The sequence below is a fragment of the Alexandromys fortis genome, unplaced genomic scaffold (genome assembly GCF_014885135.2).
Source record: "Alexandromys fortis isolate MF-2015 unplaced genomic scaffold, M_Fortis_MF-2015_v1.1 scaffold_59, whole genome shotgun sequence".
Taxonomy (NCBI): Eukaryota; Metazoa; Chordata; class Mammalia; order Rodentia; family Cricetidae; genus Alexandromys; species Alexandromys fortis.
The window spans coordinates 9,850,376-9,864,842 of NW_026067943.1; the positions used below are offsets into that span (position 1 = coordinate 9,850,376).

Here is a 14,467-nt window from a genome sequence, read left to right on the forward strand (position 1 = left end):
CTCTCCAGCAAAGGCTATCATTGGTGTTTTTGATTTTAGCCATTCTGACAGGTGTAAGATGGTATCTTAAAGTTGTCTTGATTTGCATTTCCCTGATCACTAAGGAAGTTGAGCATGACCTTAGGTGTCTTTTGGCCATTTGAACTTCTTCTGTTGAGAGATCTCTGTTCAGCTCAGTGCCTCATTTTATAATTGGGTTGATTAGCCTTTTACAGTCTAGTTTCTTAAGTTCTTTATATATTTTGGAGATCAGCCCTCTGTATGCTGTAAATGTATTTTATTACTATTTGTTAAAAAAGAAGTTGCTTCGGCCTATGGCAGGGCAGAATGTAGCTAGGCGGGAAAATTAAACTGAATGATGGGAGAAATAAGGCAGAGTTAGTTAGACACCATGTATCTACCCAAGAAGCAGGATGTGAGGTAATAAACCACAAGCATCGTGGCAAAATATAAAGTAATAGAAACGGGTTAATTTAAAAGTAAGAGTTAGGTAGGAATATGCTTGAGCCATTGGCCAAACAGTGTTGAAATTAATATAGTTTCTGTATGATTATTTGGGTCTGAATGGCCAGGAAACAAAAGTGCAATCTCCATTTACACACAATTCTTCATGCACAATATCTGGTATAACTCTAATTTATCTCATTATTTTTCTGGGGATTATTCTTAACCCTGCTAGGGGGTGGGTGACTATTTAAATAAGGCACTGGAGACATGGTTATGAGTACTTGCTACTCTTCCAGAGGTTAGAGTTCAGTTCCTAGCACCCATATCAGGCAGCCCCCTACAGCCTGTAACTCCAGTTCTAAGAGATCTGCCACCCTCTTCCCTCCTTCAAAGACTCCCACACACATATGGCATACACTCACACAGATGTACACACTTAACACATGAATAAAAAAATAAATCATGGGCTGGAGAGATGGCTCAGAGGTTAAGGACACTGACTGTTCTTCCTGAGGTCCTGAGTTCAATTCCCAGCAACCACATGGTGGCTCACAACCATCTACAATGAGATATGGTGCCCTCTTCTGACATGGAGGTGGAACACTGTATTGTATATGTCACTGTATTGTATATGTAATAAATAAAATCAAAAAAAAATAAATCATGAAAATTTTAATATATTAATTTTATGTGCTTTTGCATGTGTGTGTGTACTATATGCGTGTTTGGTGACCACAGAAGTCAGAAGGTATCAGATCCCCTGGATCACAGATGTTTGTGATTCACCATGTGAATGATGGAAATAGAACATGGGTCCTTTGCAAGAGGAACCTTAAACATTGAGCCACTCTAGTCCCATAGATCATTTTGCAGATAGATAGATAGATAGATAGATAGATAGATAGATAGATAGATAGATAGATAGATAGATAAAAATAAACAAGCAAGACACAACTAAACCATTGTAGTGTGCTCTTAGGTATGTCTGACAAAATGCTGACAATCAACTAGGAATCTGAACCATGAAAATAATCTCAAGATGTAGATAGATAGACACAACTACCACACAATTTTCTTTAATCCACTCAGGTATTTATCAAGTTTCAGACATAGTGCTACAAAGTAAAGCATAGTAGAAAAAACAGGAATGTGAATATTAAAGAGCCTGGAAGAACAGAAAGCGCTCTTAAATTAAATTAAATTAATTAAAAAAAATTAGAGCATTCAATGACACATGCAAATCAGTGACTATAATCAGGGGACAAAAAACTATGTTCCAAACTGACCTAATATGAATCAGCTCAGTAGTATATGATAGAGACAGATGGTTCAGTGGGTAAAACCTCCTACCAACAAACCTGGAGCTCCACCTCCATGATCCACATGGTAGGAAAGAACTGAGTCCCACAATTTACCCTTTGACCTCTACACTGACACCATGATACATATACCTACACATACACACACACACACACACACACACACACACACACACACACACAAACACAAACACAAACACAAAAATATGCCAGGTGGTGGTGGCATATACCTTTAATCCAAGCACTACAGGGGTAGAGGCAGACGGATCTTTGAGTTTGAGGCCAGCCTGCAACCTGATCTATAGTATCAGGCCTCCTTGAGCTACATAGTGAGACCTTGTCTCAAGCCACATCCATGCTCAAAATAAAAATAAGAGAACAAATAACACACCACAGTAAATTTTTAAAATTCAGTTACTTAGGGACTAGGCTACAAAGATGGCTCGGTAGTTAATGTTGCTCTTCCAGAAGATCCAGGATTTGGCTGTTAACACCCACACCCAGCAGCTTACAACTACATATAACTCTAGCTCCAAGGGATCAGACATCCTCTTTTAGCCTCTGTAAATATCCACACACAAGATATTTACTTAATATATTCTCTCTCACACACATATAAAATAATAAACTGGGCATGGTGGTACAAGCCTTTAATACCAGCACTCAGGAAGCAAGGCAGGCAAGTTTTTGAGATTGAGGACACCCTGGTCTACAGAGCAAGTTCCAGGATAGCCAGGACTAGAGAGAGAAACCCTTCCTCAAAAACCAAAAATTAACAATAATAGTAATAGTAAATAATAATAATAGTAAAAAGAGAGCTGGAGAGATGAACCAGGAGTTAAGTGCTTGCTGCTCTTGGGTGCTGGAAGCTGAATTCTGCTTCCAGCTGAAGGTGACTTACAACCATCTGTAACTCTAGCTTAAGGGAATTAGACACCTTTGGCCTTGGTGTTACATGTATATACACACGTAATTTAAAATAAAATTTTTTAAAAATGTAATTAAAATTATTTTCTCCCATAACAAACTTATACCATGTCTCTACAATAGCTTTCTTTCTTAATATATTAAACAGGTACTCTTGACAAACCTGTGATTTTAAAAGTATACCCCATCTCTTCACCCAAAGATCTTGGTACTTCTATGTTACCTATTTCTCTCAAGTGGATAACATGTCTAGCTACTTTGGTTTTAATTTTTAGTGCTATGATAAATAAGACTATAGCTAGTTGCAGACATATAGTAAAAAATAAAATGTGATCAAATAAATATTTCTTAATGTAATTTAATCTCATTTTAACCACTAGAGGGCAACCTAGTCATTGATTTCTAATCCCTAAGCCATTCAACTTTAGAAATACCAATCAATATGACTTTAAAATTAAATAGGTTTATTCAGCAACAACCACATTCCAATAGTTATTAATAAGCGATCACCATATCATTTTATATACAAGAGAATTTTGTGGGTAGAAAAAACACATGGTATCACAAAGGCTGAAAGAATTAGTTCTGCCTTGCTAGGCTAAACAATGAAAGTAGATATAAAATGAGATTATCTGGACATTCTTGCTACATATTTTTAAATATTGAAAGACTTACGTTTTAAGTGTTCCAGATGTCATTAGTTCAGTCACTAAAACAATGCATTTTTTTCCTTTTACTGTGGATTCCCAGGAGTCATAGAATCGAACAATGTTGGGGTGTTGAAGACCCTTTAACATTTCTGCCTCTTCTTTGAATCTCTGCCTTTCAGACTTTGTTAACTTTCGATCCTAAAAGAAAAAAAAAACAAAACAATGTGGTATAAAATGATAAAACACAAGTCACGTGGCTAAATAGGAGAGATGGCTCAGAGGTTAAGAGCATTGCCTGCTCTTCCAAAGGTCCTGAGTTCAATTCCCAGCAACCACATGGTGGCTCACAACCATCTGTAATGGGGTCTGGTGCCCTCTTCTGGCCTGAAGGCATACACACAGACAGAATATTGTATACATAATAAATAAATATTTTTTAAAAAGATACTAAATAAACTGGGCATGATGGCACATGGCTACAATCTCAGCACTTAGGTATCCTCTTAAAGCAGAAGAATGGTTTGAGGCAGGAGGATGGCAAGTTCAAAAACTCATCTAAAAATGTGCAAATTATGTATTTATGAAAAATAGCACTAAAATTAAATAGAAACACTAATAACAATCACTTTCATGCCCTAAGTATCTGACAACAGACTAGTGCATACTTAAAGAAATTGGACTATAAAAGGATGCTTGATATTATTTATCATTAGTATCAATGTATATCTAAAATATGTCATTTGCTACTTCCAAAATCAATCAACAAGCCAAGTGGTGGTGGCACATGCCTTAAATCCCAGCACTCAGGAGGCAGAGGCAGGAGGATCTCTGTGAGTTTGAGGCCAGCCTGGTCCAGAGTTAGTTCCAGAACAGCCAGAGATGTTACACAGAGAAACTCTGTCTCGAAAAACAAAATAAAAAAAAAAAAAAACCACCAGAATCACTCTCAATAGCTAATTAATCATCATGGAATAGTCATGGGTTTTTGAAGGCAAAAAAAATAACAACTACAGTTCTATCTTTGCATTAATTAGAACTTTATGACTATACTGCATCACCCAACAAAACACCAGAATCAAGCAATCTAGCAAGTATGTTTTTATCATGTGTTTAAAGTTCTTGGTGCCTTTACAAAAACCAATTTATTTTCCTAAGATGAAAAATGGACAAAGGATCCAATTTGTTTTTAGACCTTAACAAGGTTCATATACACAATGTGTTGACTGTTCTGTTTATTAAAATGGAGACTATTTCTAGCCACTCACTCTCACAATACTTTAATGAAGTATTCCCAGCAAAACTAATATGACTTAATATTACAGTATTTTTGTAAAACTAAGTGATTTAATATTACACACCTAATTTATAAAGTCCTCCAAGTAACTAGTGGCCCCTCCTTCCTACTCCTTACCCTTGAATGAACATTATCCAGAATGTATATATATATAAGAATCATATATATAAGAATCATTTGGTTTTTATATTCTGTAAAAATAAATTGAACATAACACAATTTATACATTACCTACTCAGGAATCTTTACGCACTTCCTCATTTGTTGCTTCTCCTAATACCACAATTAAGGTTTCACTGTTAAGCTTTTTGGACTTGTATATATAATTTATATAGGACACTAAGTTTTTTGTTTTGTTTTATTTAGACAGGCTCTCTCTAGATAACTCTGGCTGTTCTGGAACTAGCCTATGTAGTTCAGTCTGTCCTTGAACTCACAAAGATGCACCTATATCTGCCTCCAGAGTGCTGGGATTAAATGCATGGGTCACCAATCCCAGCAGGGCACTGTTTCTTGTAGGATTCACAAACTTCAAGATTTATAAACGTATAGGACTAAAGAGATGGGTCAGCAGTTAAAGAGCAGTTGGCTCATCATTTAAGAGCCACTGATGGTCTTGGGAAGGACCCAGGTTCAGATCCTAACACCAGCATGATAGAGCACAACCATCCATGATTCCAGTACTAGGGAATCTAACATACCACCTTCTTCTGACCTCCTCTGGCACACGGAATGTATGTGGTATTTATACATACATGCAGACAAACATTCACTCACATATTTTAAAAAAACCTAACATCTTTTTAAAAAATGTTAATTCTCATTAACTTTGAATTAAAACTTAATATTTTGGTTTTGTTTTTTGTTGTTGCTTTGGTTTTTTCGAGACAGGATTTCTCTGTATATCCCTGACTATCCTGGAAGTGGCTCTATAAACCAGGCTGGCCTGGATCCACCCGTCTCTGCCTCTCCAGAGCTAAGATTAAAGGCGAGGGCCACTGCTGGCCAGCTTAAAATTTACCATTTTTTATTTATGAATGCAAACATAGAACAGTATTCTGCATTACCTGTGATTTTATCACTGACAGACTTAATCAAATGATAAATGATTACAGGTAACCCAAAATTTCACTCAGATTAACCACTACCTGGAAATCATGGTAGCTATTAGACCTTGTACTAGATTGTAGTATCCATTTAATGAGGTATACAATGCCACTTAAAAATAATACTTTGATAACTAAAATGTAATTTCTTTTCTGCTCTTATATGCTTTTGTTATGATCTAAATGATTCACATTGAAATCTTAACCTCTAAGATATTAGGAGGTAGGCCCTTTAAGTGTGACTTTATAGGGGGAGGGGACATCCTTCAGGTAACAAGTTAATCTCTTCTGTCCCTTCTACCTTGTGAGGATGCAACAAGAACATGATACAAGTTCTCTGTACAATAAGTAGTCACCATAAATGGAACCTGTTGGCACTTTGACCTTGAGCTTCCCAGTTATCTGAACTGTCAATTTTTTCTATTATTTATAAATTAATACCATCTAAGTTTCATTACAGAAGCCTACGCAGTCTAGACACTATCTTGCGTCTGAAGATTACTACTGCTATACATGCTGAAGAGCACATGTGGTAGTTACCTACCACATATCAACTTTGTCAGTTTGGTGAGTGTAAGATCATACTCTCTTGTTTACTTTATCAGTGTCAGTAATATGCTTAAACAACTTCTTTTTACTTCTCTGAGAAGGTTTGATATGTAGGTCCAGATAATTTTGAACTTGCAGTCCTACTTCAGTCTCCCAAATGCTGGATTACAGATGGAAATCATCAATGCCCACTCTAATTTTGTGCTTAATTCAGGAAAATTGTCAACTTCTCTCTCATTCTCTCTAAAATAACCTCCTCCCATCCTTCACTCTCAACAAGATTTTATGTGCAGAAATGCATACATGTGTGCATGTGAGACTTATCTTTATTGTTTCTCATTATCCATTGCTTTCTTTAGGGTCCTGATTCTCAGATATATCACTATCTTCACTAATTTTCTTTTCAGTTATTACAACACATCCTTGTTTAGTATCTTTTTATTACTACCATTATTAATTGAACTTTATGGCTCAAGGGAGGCAAGGATACAAAAGACATGTGCCCGGTTCTTAGACTGCTACAGATATAAGGGAGAGATGAGCCTAAACCAGATGCTTCCAAATAAAAGTGCAAGTGAATCTGAAATATATATGGGGGAGGGGGGTCAATACATGGCCATCCATAAAGAATATAAAACATAGGTCAGGCTAGGATGCTGGTGGCATGCCTATGATCTTAGCACTCAGGATTGAAAGTATGATGTTAGACTGGACTAATGATACCCTATTTCCATCCACACTACAAAACAAACAAATCTCCAAACCAAAGCAGAACAGTCTAACAAGAAAAACTCTAGAGGGTCAAGCAGTCAGACTCAAAAGTATCTATGGGGCGGTGGGGAAGAGACAGAAATCTTTAATAAATAAATAAATTAATTAAAAAAAAAGACAGACACCAAATGCAGCTTCGCTGCTGATCAATAAAAAAAAAAAAAGTATCTATGGGGAAGTTTGAGAAAGGAAACAAGTCATGACTCCTATTCACTACTCCCACTAATATCCAAAACAAGTCTAAGGGCCAGAGACATGGCTCAGCAGACAGGCTCAAGCCAGATGACCTGGATTCAAACCCTAGTACTTACATGGTGGAAGGAAGGAACTAACTCCTGAAAAATGTCCTTTGACTTTGAGCTTGCACACACACACATACACACACACAAATTAAACAAGCAAAATTAAACTGGCATGGTGGTATAAACAACCCTAGCACTTGTGAGGTTAAGTTGAGAGGAGGCTCAGCTTGTGTTATAAGTATGACAGGCCCTAACTCAAAACAAAAGTACAAAAAGCTAAGAAAAAAAGGGTCATGTAGGTGAGGTAGGATAGGAGGGAGCATGCTCACATTAAAGAATTTATTAAGAAGAGAGTTTTTCTAGCTATCCAAACCCCATGCCTGGAGAAGAAATTCATCTTTCCTCATTCAGCTCTGACCGTACACATTTGAATGAGTCATAGTAATCAGTTTAATTACAACAGTCCCCCTCTAGCCTCCACTGGATTCCAGCTTCATGAGCAAGTAAGTTTTTGCACATCCTCTTTGGAACTTCCTCCTCAGAATCTTGCTCCCTCTATAAATTTTCACTATAAGACTGGCAAAAACATTATTTCATTAGACTGGTGAGGTGACTCAGTAGGTAAATGCACTTGTCACCAGGTCTTTGATAACCTGTGACCCTAATGATGGAAAGGAAAAACTGGCTTCCACACGTTTTCTTTTCACCTCTACACACATATCCAAGCTCCAAGTAAAAGAAAAATTTTAAGGTAATAATTTTTTAAAGTAATGTTTAAAAAATACCAGACTCTCTTTCACATCTTTTTGTACTTTATTTCAACTCCCCAGCCAAAGGCTTTATCCACAAAGTCACCTAAATCTGTCTACAAGGGATCATTGCTCATGATGACAGAATTATTGTATTATTGGTATCTCTCAAAGTATAAACTTTCTAGTCAAGGCACAAGTCAAAGTAACTGAAGCCAGAAAACTGAAGAAGGTGGTACTACTTCTCATTTAGTATTTGATCTCAGTACATTTTCATTTCATATTAGATCACGCTTTCATTGTGCCTCCATGGCATCAGTATTTCATTTCTGTCTTCTTAACTCTTAAAAGATACTGAGGAGGCTAAGTTAGGAGGATAGAGTTCAAGGTCAGTCTGATCTAAATAGTGAGACCTTATCTAAAACAAAAATATAAAAGGAAAAAGAAGCAATGAGAGATGGGAGAGTTTGCCTCAGTTATTCAGATTAGTATTGAACTGCTGGGGGCATAAGCAATTCTATCTCAGCCACCAAAGTAGTAGGACTAGAGGTATATGCAACTGCACCTGACTTAAAATATACTTTATACCAGACATAGTGACTTATTGCCTGTAGTACCAGTACTTGGAAGACTGAGGCAGAAAAATCATTAAGTTTGAGACTAGTCTGGATTACAGTTATATCTGGTTGCAAAGTAGCCTGAGCAATACAATGATTCTGTCTCCCCCCGCCCCCAATACACACACACCAAAAAATAACCTAACAACCAACCAACCAAACAAACAAACAAACAAAAACTTTTAGAGGCTCAGGTCATTTAACCTGGAGTAGCAAGAGTCTAATCTTGCCAAAGATTTTAACTGTTGCCATTAGTTTTGTTATAAGATTTATGACACTAGATAATGAAGCTAATTTAAGTTGCAATTTATCCATTGGAATTCAATATATCCCATGCTTCTGTGGACAAGTTCTAAACTTACGAAGGTTTGGTGACTCAGAGATAGTATCAGTCCTGGCTGTGACTCTTATGCAATGAGCTTAAATATGAAACTTACTAGTATGTGACTGCATGTACCTGGTTATAATTCTAAGGATGTACTTTCTTCAGATGACATGCACCAAGTTTGCTTTTTAGTCTAATTTTTCATCATTCGTTCTCGTTCTGTAGCTTGTTTCTCTATGTCTTTACCACTAGGTGATGAAGTTTTTTTCCCCATAAGAGCAGAGGTGACTTCTCTTACCTAAAAGATCCTCCAACTCCCCATTCCCAGAGACTCCTATGTTGCGGGAGGTCCTCCCGCCCCTCCAACCAATAGCTGCTGTGATACCAGCCCATTGGGGCGTGGTCTCTCTCCCTTTAAAAAAGGGGCTATTTCCTCTGCTCGCTCTCTTCACTTCCTGCTCCGCCGGAGACTAGACTCCCTTCCTGGTTGTGCAGATGGCTGTTGTCTGGGACGGTGATCTGTAAGTTTTCCCCTTTAAATAAATAACACCCTATTAATCATAACTCCAAACTGGTATGGCCTTGTTCGTGACTTACGCCTTCACTCCTATCTTCCCTAATCCCTAACCCTGGCACTATTCAGACCGCTTCTGACTTCCCAAATATGCATGAAAACCAACAGCCCCTTTCAAATCAGGTCTCCAGCAAAAAGAAATTTTCAGCTGCATTACTCAGAATACAAGGGAAATTGGTGATTTGAAGATGTATCCTCCCACAGTTCGAACCAACAAATTCTAAATAGCTGGACTAAATTTAAATTGCATATAGTAACAAAGGAAAAGCTTTTGAAATATGGCTATAATATCAACCGGGAAACTAGAAAACCTCAATCTTCAATGACTCATTAAACTATGATGCTATTACTACTACACTTGTTTTGCAAAACTTTTAAGAAAATGGTAAGAGTACCTCATGTCCTCATCTTAATGGCCTGCTATGTAATCTACAGCTGAGACACAACTGCTGGGTATGACTGCCTCATATTCTGGGAGCTAACACTGCCAACTGAGAAGATCCTCTTCTAATAGTACTTACGGTATGGTCCTTCTAAACATGTCTGAATTCATAAACTTTAAGGGGGATACTCCAATAATCTCATGAGCTGTTTTTACTTCAGAAACACAAGGAACAGCAAGTCTTCCCAATAATCAAAATAATCCCAATTTTGATCACTTTTGGAGAGTTGAAAGACCACAAAATCTGTTCGTACTCCTGTTAGGAGTACTACCAAACAAAAGAAATTATGTCCTCTTTAATACATGCCAGATAGGAATGGAGGAACTATTAAAAATTCTCCTCTGACAGATCTGGTCCTATGCAGTAAAAAACATGATTATCATAAATTTATAGAGGAATTTTTAAAATTCACTTTGAGGATTTGCACACCTTACTGTCACTTTTACAGTAGAGAAAAACATTAACAAAGGATTACGAGGGCAATTTAGCAGCATGCAAATGCCACAGTAATGTGTCCAATCTTGGTACTTACCAAATTAGAGAAATTCTACCCCAGACACTTTTATTGGGAATACAAGAAAAGCCCAACCAAAATCAGAAAAGAGATGAGCATATTATTTGCCATATAGAAGGAATGAAAAGGCATGTAACCAACCCTGTTAATAATGATAAAGTTTGTGAAATTACTTAAAACAAGGAGAAAATTCTGTCCTCTTCCCTGAATCGCGGCTTGAGGGCCTTAAAAAGTACACTAATGTTAGCTAATGAGTCGTCAGAAGAAAAGATCTTCTTAGACAAGTATCATCATCATCATCATCATTATTGGTTTTTCAATACAGGGTTTCTCTGCAGCTTTGGAGCCTATCCTGGAACTAGCTCTTGTAGACCAGGCTAGCCTCAAACTCAAAGATTTGCCTGCCTCTGCCTCCCAAGTGCTGGGACTAAAAGCATGTGCCACCACCACCCATTTTAGACGAGTATTTAATCCCAGCACTCAAGAGGCAGAGGAAGGCAGATCTTTGTGAGTTTGAGGCCAGCCTGATCTATAGATCTAGTTTCAGGACGGCTAAGGCTGTTACACAAAGAAACCCTGTCTCAAAAAAAACAAAAACATGACAAAAAATAGGGGTTTTGGAGTCATTAATAATACAGAAGCAGAAAGACCCACAGAAATAAACTGAATAGGCGGAATGGCTAGCTGCTGCTGTGAACCCTGTGCCGACCAACAGAAAGTAAGGCATCAGGAAGGTCCTGCCTAGAGCTATCACCTAGCCAAGCACCTAGAAATCCATATATGTAAATGAAAGGGACCTTGGAAAATAAAACATCGATTTGCAAGAAAGGGATCAACAATTCCTGCACTGGAAAAGAGAGTAGCCCCAGTTCTGAAACAAGTACAAAGACAAAAAAATCTTGGGAGCTAAAGGGCTGCAGATCCTGACCCATGAATCCAACCTCTAGCAAGCAAAGAAGAATTTTAGAACAATTAACAACTGCTTAAGGCCCTTCTCACTTGCTTTCCAGCTACAAACCTGAAAGTTTCTAGGAATCTCGCCAGAAACCCCATTTACAGAGAAAGGATGTGTACTAAACTCCTTGTGCAACTCTAGTTGTTTCTGGTTTTACCTTATCAGATTATAACTCTGCTCAAGGCATTTACAGAACCATTTTATAATCTGACTTCCCAAGGGAAAACAAACACCCACAAAGGTTTTCTAGCAACTTTCTGAGATGTTAACTTTTTTGCTGCTGTTGTTGTTGTTGTTTTTGAGACAGGGTTTCTCTAGCTTTGGAGCCTGTCCTGGAACTCGCTCTGTGGAACAGGCTGGCCTTGAACTCACAGAGCTCCACCTGTCTCTGCCCACAGTGGGATTAAAGATGTGCACCACCACTACCCGGCCCCAATGTAACTTGGGCCACCAAACTTTAGTACACTGGACTAACGCTAAGACAATTAATTGTGACACTCTTAAGAAGCCTATATTAGCGGCGGTGCGTGCCTTTAATCCCAGCATTTAGGAGGCAGAGGCAGGTGGATTTCTGTGAATTCAAGGCCAGCCTAGTCTACAAGAGCTAGTTCCAAGACAGGCTCCAAAGCTACAGAGAAACCCTGTCTCAAAAACCCAGGGGGGGTGGGGGGAACCAAGGGGGGGAAAAAAAGGGATGCCTATATCTATATTTGGATATGTCTTACTTTCTGTGACTTAGAGAAGCCCACACCCACGCTCTGAGAGGAACGTTTTTTTCTCCTAACACTTATGCTTCAATTTTATTAAAATATCTTTAAAATCAACAAGATAGGTGAGTAAGACACTTGCCATGTAAACTGAAGTTTATTCCCTAGAATCAACATAAAAGTAGAACCAATTCTAAAGTTTATTCTCTGACCTCTAGTGGCATGCAGTGACATATGTACATATATATGCATGCACACACACCCATATACACATACTTTATTTTAAAAAATAACTAAACTCTTGAGTTCTGCTTATCATATCAGCTAGGCCCGGAATTCTTTTCTGCATCAAAGCTAAGAATCACAACTAAACCTGAGTCAAGGTCCTTTAAAAGCTTAGGGAAACTAACTCTGCTGAGGGTGACATCATGGAGCTGGGTCTGTGTCCTCACCACTGCTAGTTCCAGAGGAAACTAGGGTTACCTCAAGTTTTGGTACCCCAGGACAACTGAAGGGACCAAAAGTCCTCTCTTTTCCCCACAGAACAGCTTACCATCAGCACTATATCAAATAATTCTGAAAGTGGTTAGAGAAACAAAATTAAACTGAATCTACTTGTGAGCCAACAGTTAACCTCAAATATGTCTTTAAGAAAAAGACCACATTGGATCAGTAGTGGTAAAACCAAGGGAGTCTGAGATAGGATTATGAAAGAGACCAGCTTAGGTTATTAATGAGACCCTGTTTCAAAAACACAAACTAGGATTAGAGAGAAAAGGCTCAGTAGATAAAAATGATTACTGTTCTCTTGCAGAATGCCTAAGTTTGGATCCCAGCACTCACAAAGGAAAGCTCACAACTGTTTGTTAACTCCAATCCCATCAGTTACTCTAATTTTTTAATTGACTCATAAACTTCACCTTTCTGAAAAACACAATATCAATGCTTAGTATAATGTACCCAACTTCAGTTCATTGTTCTATAGAAATGTTGTCATTTAGAAAGTCCACAAGGCCTCAACCCTACCCAAAGAACTACAAGTAACCAAAAAATGCCTAAGAGTAGGAGAAATAATCTTTGCCAGAAAAAGCACACCAACTGGTTATCTAATATCAAATGATCAGCCCTGAAAACAAGCATACAAGTAGCATTATACAGACTGAATAGGTTATATCTAGAAATATATATATATGTATATACATATATGCACACACTAACAACAAATTTTAAAAGGCTATGAATTTGAAAGCAAGGAGGGGTATATGAGAGGGTTTGGAGGGAGGAGGGGAGAGAAGGGAGTAATGTAATTATGTTATAAGCTGAAAAATAAGAATTAATTTTTAAGAAATATTTCACTAAAAATAAGTAAAGAAAGGGGGGAGTGCACAGCAGTGGGAAAAGTGTTTGCTATACAACCTAGTAACCTGAGTGCAATGCCTCAGACTCCCACAGTGGAAGAGGAACTGACTTCCACAAATTGTCCTCCACATGTGTGCTATATAGTACATTGGTCCCCTAGCACAATAGTCTTTCTCTTACCAATACATAGTAAATAAATAAATTCAATTTACAAACTTAGTTTTAAAAATTTCAGTTTACATCCTTTTACTGGACATCTCTCTGTTTTTGTTTTTATATAAACCTCATCCATTTGGGAACCTTTTATTGATTCCAAAAGAAAAGTTTCACAATTGAAACAGTGAAACTGGCTTTTATTAATTAAAATCAAACTTTTGCAAATCTATATATAACCCATCTCAAAAAAATTATCCAGTCCTCAAGTCTTTTTAATTTCTATGATATTTTATATTCGGTTATATTTGAAGTCTTACTACTAAATTAAGACCCCACTATGATAATTCTACATATCAAAATATGGATGACATGTCTGGAATCCTTTGATTAAAAAAATTAAGTCAATATTAGAGTCCTCCCTCCTTATCATCGTGCACCATGCTGACTTAGCAAAAACCTGACCATCTTCAAAAATAAGTACCAAAAATTGATGGTAAGTATTGTGATTAAAAAGTATTTTCAAGCAGGTAATAAAGCAGTCTGAAACAACTGAAGTACAAATTCCAATTACTATCTACAAAAAGTTTTAGAAAATTGATCAGTATTTTAAATTACATTAAAATTATTTAAGTCTGGAATATTCTCTGAGAATACTATATAATAGCAATTTTAAATGACAGAAATATTAGCTGGAAGAATTTTATGTTCATGTGTTTGTGTCTGAGTGCATGTATATGTTTGTGTATGAGTGTGTATGTATATA

At 37.2% G+C, this 14,467-nt stretch overlaps 1 protein-coding gene across 7 annotated transcripts in view; it reads right to left on the bottom strand.

The window, feature by feature from the left end:
- The window catches only part of Wnk1 (WNK lysine deficient protein kinase 1), a 113,412-nt gene that overhangs the window by 80,827 nt on the left and 18,118 nt on the right, over nt 1-14,467 (bottom strand). For all 7 annotated transcript variants that reach the window (XM_050148650.1, XM_050148649.1, XM_050148648.1 and 4 more), the window contains exon 2: nt 3,369-3,541. In XM_050148650.1, coding sequence (XP_050004607.1) covers nt 3,369-3,541 — 173 coding nt within the window. The remainder of the gene's footprint in view (nt 1-3,368; nt 3,542-14,467) is intronic.